General features: G+C 40.8%; 1 protein-coding gene across 7 annotated transcripts in view; it reads left to right on the forward strand.

Annotated features, from left to right (window-relative positions):
- Window positions 1-14,989, forward strand: part of SLC7A11 (solute carrier family 7 member 11) — a 393,259-nt gene that overhangs the window by 144,907 nt on the left and 233,363 nt on the right. For 4 of the 7 annotated variants that reach the window (XR_009596820.1, XR_009596819.1, XR_009596823.1 and 1 more), the window contains exon 12: window positions 899-1,013. Coding sequence is in view for 1 of the 7 variants with exons in the window: in XM_060400588.1 (XP_060256571.1) it covers window positions 899-912 (14 nt within the window). In the remaining 6 variants the exon portion in view is untranslated. Of the gene's footprint in view, window positions 1-898; window positions 14,347-14,989 lie in introns of those variants that run through there. The other 3 variants (XR_009596822.1, XR_003591971.3, XM_060400588.1) reach the window with 2 other exon arrangements.

A 14,989-nucleotide genomic window follows, 5' to 3' on the forward strand; every position in this document is an offset into this window, starting at 1 on the left:
AGAAGATGGATCATTATAGAACATGAGAAAATATTTAGTTTAGAAAGAAAACCTAGACAAATTTTGTCCCAGATATTAAGCCAAAGAAATAAAGGATGCATGTCAAGTTGAGGTGAAAGAATGTTTTCCAGTTTAGAAAAAGTGATTCATATTCTAGGTCTGTGGAAATCTCTTTTAACATAGTGCAGAGGCCAGAAAATATACATTTATTTCTCTACCACAGGAATGCTATATGATTGGAAAGGCAGAGTAACTTGGGGGAGAAGGAAATCACTTTCATTATATTTGTGCTTTGTTCTCATGAACCATTTCCCTTTGCTCCACCAAAGGGCTACTTACTAACCTAGTCTCTGAAATTTTGAGGTGCCCTAGAACCTTGTTTCCTGTAAACTAAGACCCTCTGGTATACTGTGCCTGAAATGAAATGTCAACAACTGAACATCCAACCTTAATATCTGGGAGGGGATGATAATAAACAGCATTGATGATGGTTTGATTTCCTGCAGGTAGCGCTCAACACTGAGCTCCATGAGGTGCGTTGTAACTGAGCTCCACTTGTAATCAATGCAGGCCCTTAATTTATTGAATCTAATTTTGAAATCATGGTACCATACATACTGTCTACTGTAGGAATAATTGATAAACATTAATTGCAGGAAAGAGAGGAGCCATTTGCTTCAAAGAGCCCATCAGCAAGCTGTCCTTCCTGTTTTATCAGTAAGCAACGCTGAGAGCAAATAACAGATGGAACTGTCCCTCGGTGGCAGCACAGAGCACTCATGAAATATAGCACAATCTTCCTCCAGTGTGTTATGTTTTTAACAGTGGAAGATCAGAAGCAGGCGAGGTGTGGGCTAGGATGAATGACTGCCTCTGATGAAACATCCTTTTCTTCTAGGAAGATTCCTGTAGCAGATTGGGCTTTGGCAGTCCATCTCCGTGGCTTGATAAGAGTGTCACTACAGAATGCATCTGGAAGACTGTGGAACAGGGACAAACCTCAGAAGACCAAGGTGAATCTAAGGTCTGATCTGTGCTCTTATGGGCTCTCAATGGGTGGTTAAATCCTAGTTCCTTTAAGTAGCCATCAAAGACACCGCAAAACCAAAGAGAAAGCTGCCCCAGACACTGAAATTTGGTGCTTATTTGCCATCTGTCACAATCATTTCATCCTCTGCAATATTTTATTCCTACTTAACATGACTGCAGGAAGGTATTTGTGCCTTTTATGTGTGTGGGTGTGCAGCTAACATCTTCTCCAGCGTCTGTTGTTTGTATAATCATGCTGAAGGCTGTTACCGTGGCTGGGGAAGCTGGGTTTAGTATATACATTCTTCCCCTAATGGAAAATTCTGTCAGCCCAACTTCAGTGACTGGTAACAGCTTTGTAGCCAGTCAGATAGGAAGTGGTCCTCAATTCCATGAGTAGGTAATTTATTCAAGCCTAGTTTATGATTCCTTTTCATAGTAGCTTTTCTAAATGGTTTCCAGTGATCCCCTCCCCACATCTAATTCTGCCTCATCCCTTCAAGCCCTGATCACTGCTCATACCTCCTGTTTAAGTAAACAGGTCAGGGCTCGCTGAAAGAACTCATTTAGTAAGCAACTGCAACTTGCTCCTCTGACTGACAGTGTCCCTGAATTTATTTTTTCATGTCCCCCAGTTTTAGTGAAAGAATTATCCTCATCCTTTAGGAAGTTAATCCAAACACATGTGTTATTAATTTTGCCAGATTTTACTCATTCTTACTCCCTTAATTACCAAAACGTTCAGCCTTTTCCTCTTAAAGGCATCCCTTAGACTGACTTGCATTCAGCCTTTATAAAGGAAAAGAAAACATTTCTTCCGAAACTACACTGCCTTTCAAGCTATTGTTGCTTTTATTCTTACTGAGGTTCTTGTAAGATTAGCCTCAGCTTCTGTCGTCTTTCCTCTTCATTTGCTTTGCTCTGTATTGTAATCTCATTTTCTTCTCTCCGTTCTTTGAAACTGTTTTATAAAAGTGCACAATTTCTATGTATTGAATACAGTTGTCATGGTTTTGGACCATTCAGCGTCTGAGCACTCTTTCTCTCAGGGGTGAATTCTTGAATTTCCACATTTTGGTAAAAGGCAGAGTTCATGTTGAAGGTTGAAGAGATACGGCTAGAGACAGGCATGCAGTCTTGGCTTGGCAGTTGGATGGTTCTGCCTGGGGATGGAGGAGAAATGATAAACAGAGGCAGCGGCCGCAGCCACAAAGCCTGGGGCAGAGGTTGTGGTGCTGGCCATCAAGTCTGTTGTATCCCAAACCCGGCATTTTCTCTGCAGTGTTTTCTGGTTGACTCATCTCTTTTGGGTCCTTTCTACTTTCTGAGCCTGGTTTTTCAAGTTCCACATCATTCTTTGAGCTAACTAATACCTTTTCTGTAAATGTCTTTTGTTCCCTCACTGAAGCATATTTGGCTTATGTCCCTTTGATTTAAAAGACCTCACTGATACAGATAATGGTACTTGGGAATGGGTTTAATGGAATGGAGCCTTTGGGGGAGTGGAGTGAAGAGTGAGGGTGTGGGACTTATTAGCAAACGGGGCTGAAAATGATGAATCCCATTTGTCTTTGGGGACAGAATCCTGGCAGCTCATCACATGCAGTGGTGAAGAGCTAATTAAACACAGCCTCTGTCCTCTGGAATGAAAGACTCCCTTGGAATGAAATGTCTGTTCAAGGAAAGGCTTTGGGGAAACCATATTGCCGCTGTCACTAACTAGCTAAAATAAAAGATTATAGGGATACCAGGAATGTTTTGAGAACACTGACTAGCTGGAAAAGGTAAATGATAAATTTCTCCCCTTAAATTCTTGATTGTGGCAAAGGGTGGATCTCAGGAATCCTAACAATGCTCAAAGAGTCTCTCCATTCTCTCAGCTTCTTTCAACTTCCATGCACTTGAAAATGAAACCCGGGTTTGATATGGTTGCTGAATCATAATACCAATTAACTTAATGTCCTGCTGGTCTTTTTATGTGGAAGTGAAAGCACTGGTTGGAATTGGACCATGTGGTCTGATTCTGAAGACGCACAGTGCCCTGAACCCCTAGCCTTTTCCCTGTGCTTCAGAGGTCTCTTGGAGCCGGCTCTTTATGGCTGCTGCTGGTGGTGGCTTATGTGTGTAGTCGTGTCTGACTCTTGTAACCCCACAGACTGTAGCCTGTCAGGCTTCTCTGTCCATGGGATTATGTGGGACAGTTGCATTTAATTTTTCCCAGCTCTGTTCTCTGTGGCAACATGGGCAACTTGATGCCAACCGTGGTGTTACAGTTTGGGAGCACCTCTCCCCCTCTTGCCGGAGTGGGTTGTTCAACATTTACCAGCACATCACTGTTCTTGGAATTTCAGAAGTACTTCTGCCTTGTTTGATAGGGCCGTCTCTTCTTGCTTGGAGACTGTATTGGTTTTTCTCTGGGGCTGACTTTGCAAGGGAGTTCCAACTTACAGACCTCCTCTTATTCCCAAATTTCTAATCAACATGTCCCAGGGGAGTTGATTGCATTGTAAAACCTGACTGAAGAAGTTTTATCCTTTATGTTTTTTTTTTTGACAAAGTTTTTGACCAAACTTGGGGTTGTATGTAAGAAAAATGGTGACTAATATGAATGATTAAAATTGAACAGGTAAAGCTTGGTTTTTCAAGGAACTGATTATGTCAGTCTGTGCTGGTAGGCATGTGTTTGATCTTTGGAGCATTTGCTTGACTGTAATCTGGATTCAGGGGAGGGCTAGGTTGGTGAAGCTGAGATTCTGAAAATCCCTCAAATAACACAGAGAAGGGTGGCAAGTGACGCTGGGGTAAAATAATCATATACAAATTATATCCACTCTAATTTGTCCCCCAAGACGTTCTGAAAAAGGTCTTAAGAAATGTGTTGGTGAGGGGAGTGACATCAGTTTTGAGGAGTTTGTGCTGTGGCTCTTTCTAGGCAGAGGATGTTGGTGGCTGATGCTTTAGTTGAAATTGTTTCCTTGATAGAGATGAGGAGGAGACTCTTGTAGGGCATCTGAGGTCACGCAACAGCATCCAAAGGTGAAATTGTTTTGGCTTACCATAATGGGCAGCAGGGCAAGCTCATCGGTCACAATGTTGTGAATTACAGGAATTGTTGGTCATGGTTGGTGGACCGTTGGGTCCCTGGATTGAAATAGGAGATAGTACCTTATTCCTTCTTGATCTGCCTTATGGGAAACATTCTACAACTGAAGTACAGGTCTGACATGGACTATCATTATAGGGAGTTTCCCATTTTCACCCACTTCTTAGATTTGTCTCCATAATCATAATTCGTTGATGACAGACTGCAATAATATCACTCCTAGCCTTCCTCGCCTTCACCGAAGGATCTGTGGCTACTTCCTATACAGCCCTTAGTTTGGTTACCTATTCTTTGTTGTGGATTTATTCAGAATTGCTGGGAGATGCTGTCATTTTGGAAAATGAATTCCAAAGAACTATGGCTCTTTTATACCAGTGATCTAGCAAATATTAAGAATAGTGGTATTACATTCTGAGGGTAATGTGCTTTCAGGGGTCAGCATTCACATAAATATTTTCAGGTTCCAAATGTTATTGTTTCAACTTTGTGACAAAAATAGACTGCTTACATTTCAGGTCATGCGGATACAAACACTTCCTAGAATCTGGCTACACAGACATTTCATGCTAGGTATTATCTACATGTGAATAGAATAGAAAGGAGCTGTAAAATTCCATACAGTAAACGTCTGTATCCCAAGCATGCCCTGGGAAAGGGAGAAAAACGGCTTTGGCATATTGTTAAACACTGATGCTGAGTTACCTAATTCCTGGAGACTGAGAAAACCGCTGTGCTCTACTGATCAGAACTGCAAATTGCACTTCAGATTATGGATTGAGTTTTGATTGGCCCATGACTCTGGGCGGTCCAGTCTTCTGGTGGTTTTTCTGACTACCTGACCGGAATAGGTCTCTGGCGGGAATCCCCGCTAGGCCCCTGCACCACGTCCAGGGATATTACAACCGGAAATGCCACTCCTCTGGAGTTGCTCCTAGCTACCAGAGAGCTAAAATCCAAAGTGATATTGCATCCAGAATTGAATCAGGAAAATGAAAGCCATCATCATGAAAGATGGAGAGTCGATGATTCTTTACATGTCTCTATTTAGGTCTGTCTGGAAGATGTATAGGCTTAGAAGACGTGGAGATACACTGAGGTATTATAAATTACACCCAATTGTCCATTTAACACACATTTTTTCAGTACCAACCAAGACTCATGCTCTAGATGTCAGGGGTGCATCGAAGAGCAAATCCTCACAAGTCTTTCTTTTGTGGCACAGATTTTTTGGTGCTCAAAATAATTAAGCAATTATTGCTCAAGATAATTCTAAGTGCTTGTTTTTATAAGGGAGCCCTGGCATTTGTGTGTATGTGTGTTCAGGCGGACTTTGGAGGAGGGAGCCCGAAAGGTGAGGGAAGTCCTTCTTTAGTAAGTTATACTTGGATGTCCTTGGGAGCAGAGGTAGGTGTTGTTAATAGCTTTGCAAAATTGGGGCACGGGGAGCTGACACCACAGACAGCAGGAGAGAAGTGTGTGCTTGAGGAACTGAATGAAGGACTGTGGCTGGAGTGATGAGTGTGTAGGGCAAAGCGACAAGAGAGGATGCTGAAGTAGTCGACAGGGGACGGAACTTGCCAGATCTGCTCTTACCTGACTATCCATGAAGTCAAGCGCATGGTTATAAGTAGGTACAATGTCATGATCAGATGTTTAAAAGACTTCATTGACTGCAGTAGGAATCTGAACAGAGAGTGGTAGGATATCACTGAGCTGTTGCAGCAATCCAAGTGAGCGTTTGTGGTATGGACATAGAAATTGAGTGGTGAATTTATGAGATGTTCTAGGAAGTGCTATTAATATGATTGGTGATGAGCTGTTGATGATGGATTGAATATTGGGCACCCAGCAGTAGGAAACATAAGACAATACTTTCATATTTCTAGCTAGTATAGCAGAAAATATTTCTCTCTCCATCTCTATGTATCTGTGCATGCTCAGTAGCTTCAGTCATGTCCAACTCTTTGTGACCCCATGGACTGTAGCCTCCCAGGCTTCCCTTTCCATGGGATTTTCCAGGCTAGAATCCTGGAGTCGGTTGCCATGTCCTCCACCAGGAGGTCTTCCTGACCCACAGGTCGAACCCGAGTCTCCTGCCTTGCAGGTGGATTCTTTACCACTGAGCCACCAGGGAAGCCTGTATCTATCTATCTGTCTAATCTGAGCTTACTGGAGTGGGTCTCATTTTTGACTCATTTGTTTCACTATCATCTGGACTCACTGGAAAATATGTCTATCCATATGTCACTGAATGATAATAAAATGGGGGCTATGATAGGTTCATTCTTGGACCTGTAGAGATTGAGGGGTGTGACAGATTTATGTGAAGATGTTGAGTGAAAAATTAGACACAGGGTTGAAGGAGAACAAGTTTGGTGTTGAAATAAATCATAAATATGGGGGTCACAGGTCCGTAGATGGGGAGTGAGGCCAGAGATGTGGAGAAATGCAGAGTAATAAGAGAAAAGCCCAGGAATGTGCCCTGAAGGACTTCAGCAGATAAGGTGCTGGTCCTCCCTGGAATGCGGTGAGTACAGTACAATGCACCTAGCAATGATCCATTAAAGGTTTATTTATGGGCTTAAGAAATAAAACTGATGGAAAAGGAGAGCACCTAAAGAGGCCCTGTCATTTCTGCAAGCTTACCCTAAAATAGTAAAAATAATTGTTAAGTTTCACTCAGATCCTCTGGTTCTGATATTGTTGGTGACTAAGTATTTGATTTATTGATTCAAATAAAGTATAAAGCATTTCTCATTTATCTAGTGACTTTCTGATACTCTCTTTTCCTCTTATCCCCATTTCTTGTGTGTCTCTTACAGCACTTAGAACCCGCTGCTTTATATTTAAACTGCTGATCTAGGAAATTTCCTCAGCTTGGGAAATCTGGCAGAGAAAGCCCTTGTTTTTTTTTTACCTTTCTGTTAACAATGCTAGGGGTGTGCCCCCTAGATAGTATATGGTCTGTCTCATAACCCTTAATATGCTTTCTTTAGAATGTGTTTCAATCCCTGATGTACAAAATATATACATTTTATATTTGCAAATTGGCAACAATTTAAATGCAAACCTCCATTTTTATTATTCCACTTAAAAGTAAGCATCGGGTTCCATACATTAAGAAGCTAATGGTGTTCTTTGTGTATTTTGCCCAGATGGTCCCGTTTTTCTTTCCCGACTAGAAAAATGCATTTCCAAAACGTGGCCACTGGGGGGAAGCATAGTGCAAAGTTAGCCTTTAGCTTATCCTTCACATACCAGGTAGTGGAGAGTCTTGGTAAAACCTCCTGGTCAAAGACTGTTGTGCCTTTAATGTAAGCACAGCTTTTGTCTGTCTGTCCACCTGCCGGTCAGTATGTTTTTTCTTTGTCAAATTCTTTCCTTTCCCTCTTTTCCCAGGATTCTTGGTGAGTTAAAACTCTTATTTTGAAACTTCCAGGAGCTTAATTAATAAACATGCCAACCGAGTGGAAGCTGGCACAGTGCCCTTTTCTGGCTCAACCACATGGGCTTGCTAGGGTAATTGTAGTTATTTACACTTGGCATCCAACTGACACCAGAAGCAACATTGCCTCTTTTTTTTTCCCTATGAGTACTGAAGCTATTAAATTAAACAGGTTAATGTGGCTACAGCATTTCGCCCCCTACTATCCCCACAGCTATAGTAAATCTGCCACCTGTTTATTTCCATAAAAATTCAATTACAGCACCACCAGTTCTTCTTCTTATGCAAGCAATTAACTTCAGGCATTTTCAGGCCCCAGAGAAAAGCCAGGCTGGCCAACTCCTTTTTTTTTTTTCCCTCTTTGCTGCCTTTAGCTGACAGTGGTTTCTTTTGCTAAGTGACTATGCACCTCCACACCAGTGAAAAATGAAAGGATAGGCTAGACTGCTGTGCACTGTCATGCCCGTGAAAAAGGAAAAACTGAGAAATCACAAACAAACCTTCTGCCTCCCCCTGTCCAAGCAGTGGGGGAGACTTAGAGGCCAGAGAAGTGAACAGCAAGCCCACAGCCAGGGCCACAGAGATGCTTCCAGCGTGGCTGAAAAACACACCAAAATGAAGAAGGAATTGTTTTAAAAACTGTTGGTTTTCTTTCCTCTTCATCTTTGTAAAAGATGTGGCTGGGTAGGGAAAGGTTGGTAAAATGCTGTAGCGTCCTGATTAAAGCAAAACATGATTATGAAGTGAGAAAACCATATTCGTCTATGCTCCTCAACAATGTTGACAGAATCGAAGGCTCCTAAAGCAGCTGTATTGCTTTTCCCCTTTAAGAGGAATGGATCCTTAATACCAGTTTGAAGATAGTGGCTTTCATCTTTTTTCATGCTTCGTTCTTTTTATCATATTTTTTTCTCTTTTTTCAATAGTTTACCCTATTAAAAATTAAAATTCTGAATCTTACATGGAATGATTTCCAAGTGGTTTACTAATTATTGGAGAGCAGATGAGTTACTTGCTTCCCATGAATCCCTTTAAAGCCATTGACACTGCTTTTGTTTGAATGAATACTATTTACAGTAAATGTGTAAACACTGTCTCAAGAGTGAATGAGACTGAAAAGTTCACAAATTAGATCATACCTAGGTTTCAGGATAAAACAGATGCTTCTCCTTAAGTGAGTTCATACCAACTACTATTAAGGTGCAGTTAATTCAGAGAATGATAGAGCATTAGAAAAGAAATAAATAGGGTGTAAATGGATGCTAGAACCCCCGGTGGCTGTGAGCTCCTATCTAGGGCAGGTGGCTGAGCTCGGGGGTGGGGGGTGTCAGGTGACTCCTTCAGCCTGTCAGTTGGTCCCTGAGCAATAATTACTCAGGCATGTTGCTGGACTGGCATAGATGTCACGTGTCAGCCCTTTCCAATATACACCCAGAGGATAAAGTGAGTATGTAAATATCTCTGTCCTTCCTCCTGCATCTCGAAGGTGCCCTGTGTCAGCCAGCATTAGTACGCTGCTGGGATAGACGGATGTAATAAAGTGGGCTTTGAAGGCAGCATGTCACAGGAAAAAGATACAGCCTAATTAAATTTAATCTTCTTTTAAATGGTTACTCAAAAGACAGACTCTATTAGAAGTTCAAAAAGGCATATATAAATTCTCCCCAAGGCAAGTCCAGACTTCCCCAGTGATTGAGTGGTAAAGAATCTGCCTGCAGTGCAGGAGACTCAGGTTCAGTCCCTGGGTCAGAAAGATCCTCTGGGAAGGAAAGGGCAACCCAGTCCAGTATTCTTGCCTGAAAAAGTGAAAGTGAATGTCGCTCAGTCGTGTCCGACTCTTTGCGACTCCATGGGCTATTCAGTCCATGGAATTCTCCAAGCCTAGGCCTGAATTCTTGCCTAGGAGTGACTGAACAACAGGCAAACACACGCAGGTGGAAGAGTGCAGATTTTAGAGCCTATGTTATATCTTGATTAGGATGATGGGCCTTTAATGAAGAAAGACGAGTATTCCATGGCCCTGAGAGCACGTCCTCTGCTGTCAAATGGGTTCAAGTTCATGGTCTTGAAAACTGTATTTTTCCTGTCTTCAAATGTTCTCATGAGTCCTTCTCTCTTCAGTTCAAAGGAGAAATTAAAAGGGATTCTAAGTGTTTATTCTTCATCCTAGATGTTGGGCAGATGCCTAATTTCCACTACTTCCTTACCTCCTGAAGAGTTTCAGGCTTTTTGCTTCTGCCAAAATGAAGCAAACATACAGCTTGGTACTTTGAAGTCTGAGTTAAAGCAAAACTAAATGGACCATGTTTATCTGATCAATTAAGGCATTGCCTACATCTTTAAAACTGATGTTTCTCATTTAGGCGGCATTCTATACAATCCTCAGGAAATTAACAACAGAGATTGAGTTTGGGGAATGGAGGTCATTATACAAAGAAATGCAGGAAGAGTGTGGGAGAATTTGACTCCACTCCAACATAAGCTTCATAAACTGACTGGGCTCCAGTATAAACTAAAGAATGTCTTTGTAGAAGTGGGCCTGTAGAAAAATATTAATGACAGTCCCCAAAATAGAATTTTGATTTAAAACTCCCATTATGAAAAGTGATCTACTAGATTTAAGAGTCTTCAGCGTGATGGATGTTTAGAATGACGAAAACCTCATCTTTTTCTCAGAGATTAGCATGTGTTCAGTTTAACCACAGTTCAACAGGGCATGTGTGAAGCAGAGTATTAGGTTTAGAAAAAATAAAAAGAGCATAAATTAAAACTCACAAGCCTCCCAGGTAGCTGAGATGGTAAAGAATGTGGCTGCCAATGCAGGAGACCCAGGTTGTATCTGTGGATTGGGGAGATTCCCTAGAGAAGGGAATGGCTACCCACTCCAGTGTTCTTGCCTGGAGAATCCCGTGGACAGAGGAGCCTGGTGGGCTACAGTCCATGGGGTCGCTAAGAGTTGGACATTGCTAAGCGACTTACACTTTGACTTCACTTTCTCTAGACGTTGACAGGTTTTCTCTTTTGAAAGCCAAACTGATCACCACCACTTAATTAGAATGATATAACGTGGTGGGTAATTGAACTCTCAGGCTGTCCCTTATCAGCATCCTGTCCCGTTCTCCTCAGAAATAGTTTGAAGTAGTACTTGTTGGGCTTCCTTTCCAGCTGGCACAGGACCTGGGCACGTGACCTATTCCAGACACACAGTTCTTTCTCTCTCTCATCGGACACGCACGCAGATTCCTTAAGTCCTTGGTTTGAGTGAGCACCATCTTTCCAGTTGGCGCCAACAGATTTATGTGTTTTTTTCATGTTTGGCAGATTCTATGAAGATTGCCTTCCAAATTCCAAGGTTTGTTTCCAGAACTGTGGCTTGGCAGGAAAACTAACGCATAATCTTCAGGTATAGGTTTTTTTGAGGTTTTCTGTTGGATATTAATACTGTAGGTTTAGAGGCAACCTGCAATTTTATAAAATAACTTTCCTCAGGTGCCATGTTTTAAGCCCTTATACTCACCAACTGTAAAGGGGGAATTGGTACTGGGGAGGCAGAAATAAAGCTATTAAACTCTCTGACCCATATGTGCTATATGTGGTCAGTCATGTCTGACTCTGCGAACCCATGGACTGTAGCCTGCCAGGCTCCTCTGTTCATAGGGAGTCTCCAGGCAAGAATACTGGAGTAGGTTGCCGTGTCCTCCTCCAGGGGATCTTCCCAAGCCAGGGATGGAACCTAGGTCTCAGCATTGTAGGTGGATTTTTTTACCATCTGAGTCACCAGGGAATCTCCTTTAACCTATATTCCCTGCTAGAGTTGCCTTCCACCTGCCTTTACTTTTCCATAGGATTTATCTTGCGCATCTGACACTCCCACCAAAGCAGAAGATGCCTGTTCAGATTTTGAATTAAATTGTAATAATTCTTTGACTTGAATATATACTATATATAATATACATTATTATTTGTTATGGTATTATATTACATTCTGTGTGTGTACTCAGTCATGTCCAGCTCTTTGTGACCCCATGGACTATAGCCCACGAGGCTCCTCTGTCCCTGGGATTTTCTAGGCAAGATTACTGGATTAGGTTGCCATTTCCTTTTCCAGGGGATCCCCCTGACCCAGGGATTGAAATCATGTCTCTTGTGTCTCCTGCATTTCCAGGCAGATTCTTTATAACTAGGCCACCTGGGAAGCCCTTTATATTACATTATATGTTAGTATATACCAGAAATGATTATTTGTGAAGACTTTTGTTCAGTTCAGTTCAGTCACTCAGTTGTGTCTGACTCTTTTTGACCCCATGGCCTGCAGCATGCCAGGCTTCTATGTCCATCACCAACTCCCAGAGTTTACTTGGACTCATGTCCATTGAGTCGGTGATGACATCTAACCATCTCATCCTCTGTCATCACCTTCTCCCACCTTCCATCTTTCCCAGAACCAACGTCTTTTCCAATGAGTCAGTTCTTTGCATCAGGTGGCCAAAGTATTGGAGCTTCAGCATCAGTCCTTCCAGTGAATATTCAGGACTGATCTCTTTTAGGATGGACTGGTTGGATCTCCTTGAAGTTCAAGGGACTCTTCTCCAACATCACAGTTCAAAGCATCAATTCCTTGGCACTCAGCTTTCTTTATAGTCCAACTCTCACATCCATACATGACTACTGGAAAAACCATAGCTTTGACTAGATGGACCTTTGTTGGCAAAGTAATATCTCTGCTTTATCATATGCTGTCTAGGTTGGTCATAACTTTTCTTCCAAGACTTTTGTAGGTACCTGCAGAAAATCTGCTCTAGGGAAAACTTTTAAGATGATACATTTCTTGACAAAGAGCTGAGTCATTTTAATGGAAAACGTTATTTCTCATTGTATTATATTTACATATGAAATTTTATTTCACAAAATGAAATAAATGGAAAAGTTCAGTCAAGTGCAGAAAGCGTAGTCAAGTCAAAGTGTAGAAAGTAAAGTCAAAGTGTAAGTTTCTTAGTAGTGTCCAACTCTTTGCGATCCCATGGACTGTAGCCCGCCAGGCTCCTCTGTCCTTGGAAATCTCCAGGCAAGAATACTCAAGTAGATAGTCTATGGGGCAAATTTGGAAAGCAAGTCACTTTTATATTTAGGAAAACTTCATGTATATTTTAACCCTCAAGGCAGTGTTACTGATTACTTTACAGTGAATTAATCATTTGCTTTTTCAGCCTTAGGCAAAGTATCTTGATTTATCTGATGTGGTTGTAGGTGTTCTTATGTCTACGTGTATCCTTATGTTGACTAGTGAGATGACAATTCTGAAAAGAGCAGGAAAAAGTAAGGAAAGTTTTTATTCTCTTTTACTCTATTTTTAAGAATACTTCACAATGCCTTCACTGTTTTGCAAGTGACAATTCCGCTTCTCTTATCAGCAGAGAATTAACAAATCTGGTCTGATTCATGTTTGGAAAAAGGTAGGTTTTAGACTTAAAGTTCCTGGTTTGACAAGTGTTATGTGAGGGAGAAAGAAGCAGCAAAATGAAAATCAGTGATGCAAGTGAGACAGACTCATGGAAAGGGTTCCTCGAGATCTCAGCCTATTTAACCCTTTTGCATACAGCTTCCAATATTCCAATATTTCAAATATAGTAAGTTCAGGTAGAGATACTGGGTTTGTCCTTTCAAACCAGTGTTGAACTACATTTAACTTGATAGTTAATTTGCCATCTCAATAATGGCAGGAAAATTGTCAGAATTTTGTCTTCTATCCATCTTTGGTTGGAATACTTCGACAGCTTTGTATAGTACAGTTCCCCAAACACTGTAATTACTTAAATGACTCAAGGACTTAGATCTCCATTTATCTGTTTCCTGGAAATTTTAAAAACTGTTATGCCAAGAACAGTGTAATTTAAGCTTCTTATAAGTCCCTTTTGCTCTGAGAAACAGCATGGTTTATCCCATGTTTATACAAATACATCTGTATCTTACCTGTATTAAAATTTCCAAGCATTGCATCTAAACTTTGTGAGCTCCCTCTGACCAATGTCAAGTCTGAGGATCTTTAATCATGCTGCCACTTGAAGAGCAAGGAGCTTCTTTGATATTAACCCTCCTTCTGTACTCTCTGGAGAATTTATGACAGGAACATAATACATAATGTAACTCTTCTTTAGTTCAGAATTGGACTCTGTATGGAAGGGAACTTTTTGTGGGTTATCACCTAAGAACTCAGCATGAACCCTTATTCAGTGTTTCTTATACTGCCGTAAGCCAGAACCACTGGGAGAATTGGGTCGGTACAGATGCTCTAGGGAGAAATTAAATCACGGTTTTGAGTTGCCTGACTTCATCTCATGTTAAATGGTAATTTAAGGCTGATTGAACTTCTGGGTTCAATTTCTGGGTATTTTTGAGAAGACACTGACAAACATCCTCCTATAGGTAAAGCTGGCGTAACTGGATCCACTTTCAGAATTTCTTCTTTCTGTTGTTTGTTTTGATATCTGTCAACCTTGAAGCAAGTTCAATGCTGTCTTGTATTTCCAACTACTACTATCCTTTTCCCTCTTACTCTGTAAGTCATTACTGGAAGGTATATATTTTATGAAAATTAAAGACATCATGCAGCTTTAAAATTTCATTCCAAAAAATCATGCTTAGACATCTCTTCCCAAATACTCACCTCTCTCTCTCAAAACATTCCTCATCCTCTTTTGAAGGCAGTTTATGTGTAAGAAGAGTTGCATAGTAAAAAGAATAAACTTTATTTTTTCCAAGTGTAAGTAAAGTCTGTTGATCATATTATGATAATGTATTGTTTTATTTGGCTTGAATGGACAATTCTACTATCAGAAACAATGCCTTACAATGAATCAATCTGGCATTAACATCACTCTATTTGATAACATTCACTAAAAGAAGTCATTTCATTTGGTTACTTTTAGACACATTGTGCAAATAATTAATCCTAGCAGATGCCCCAATAAGCTTATTCAAACAAAGTATTTTTTTTTTATAATTTCATTAATGAGAATTTTCTGTTGGTTATTTTAAGCAACTGTTAAAACTTTTTTTGAAAACTTTACAAGTGAAACCATTTAGGTCAAAGCTTCTTAAACCATCTGTGATAAAGAACTATTTTGTTGTAGTTCTTTTTGTGTATTTAATTTTCATGCAGTCACATTGTACTATGTTTGTAGGATGCACTGATTGTGTGCTTGGGTGGCATGCCAATATCAAATTGTTATATGTCTCTTTGTGTTCATTACTAATTTCTGAATTCATATCACTGTGGACTGGTAGAAATTTCTAGACCACCATCTGTCCATGGGGCACATTTGAATGGCACCGATGGAGGCTCTTACCTGTGGTGTAGATCTTTTAGGGGTTTGATCAATAGGTTGTTCTTTTATTATGCTGCTAAGTTGCTT

The sequence above is a fragment of the Ovis aries genome, chromosome 17 (genome assembly GCF_016772045.2).
Source record: "Ovis aries strain OAR_USU_Benz2616 breed Rambouillet chromosome 17, ARS-UI_Ramb_v3.0, whole genome shotgun sequence".
In the NCBI taxonomy this organism is placed as follows: domain Eukaryota; kingdom Metazoa; phylum Chordata; class Mammalia; order Artiodactyla; family Bovidae; genus Ovis; species Ovis aries.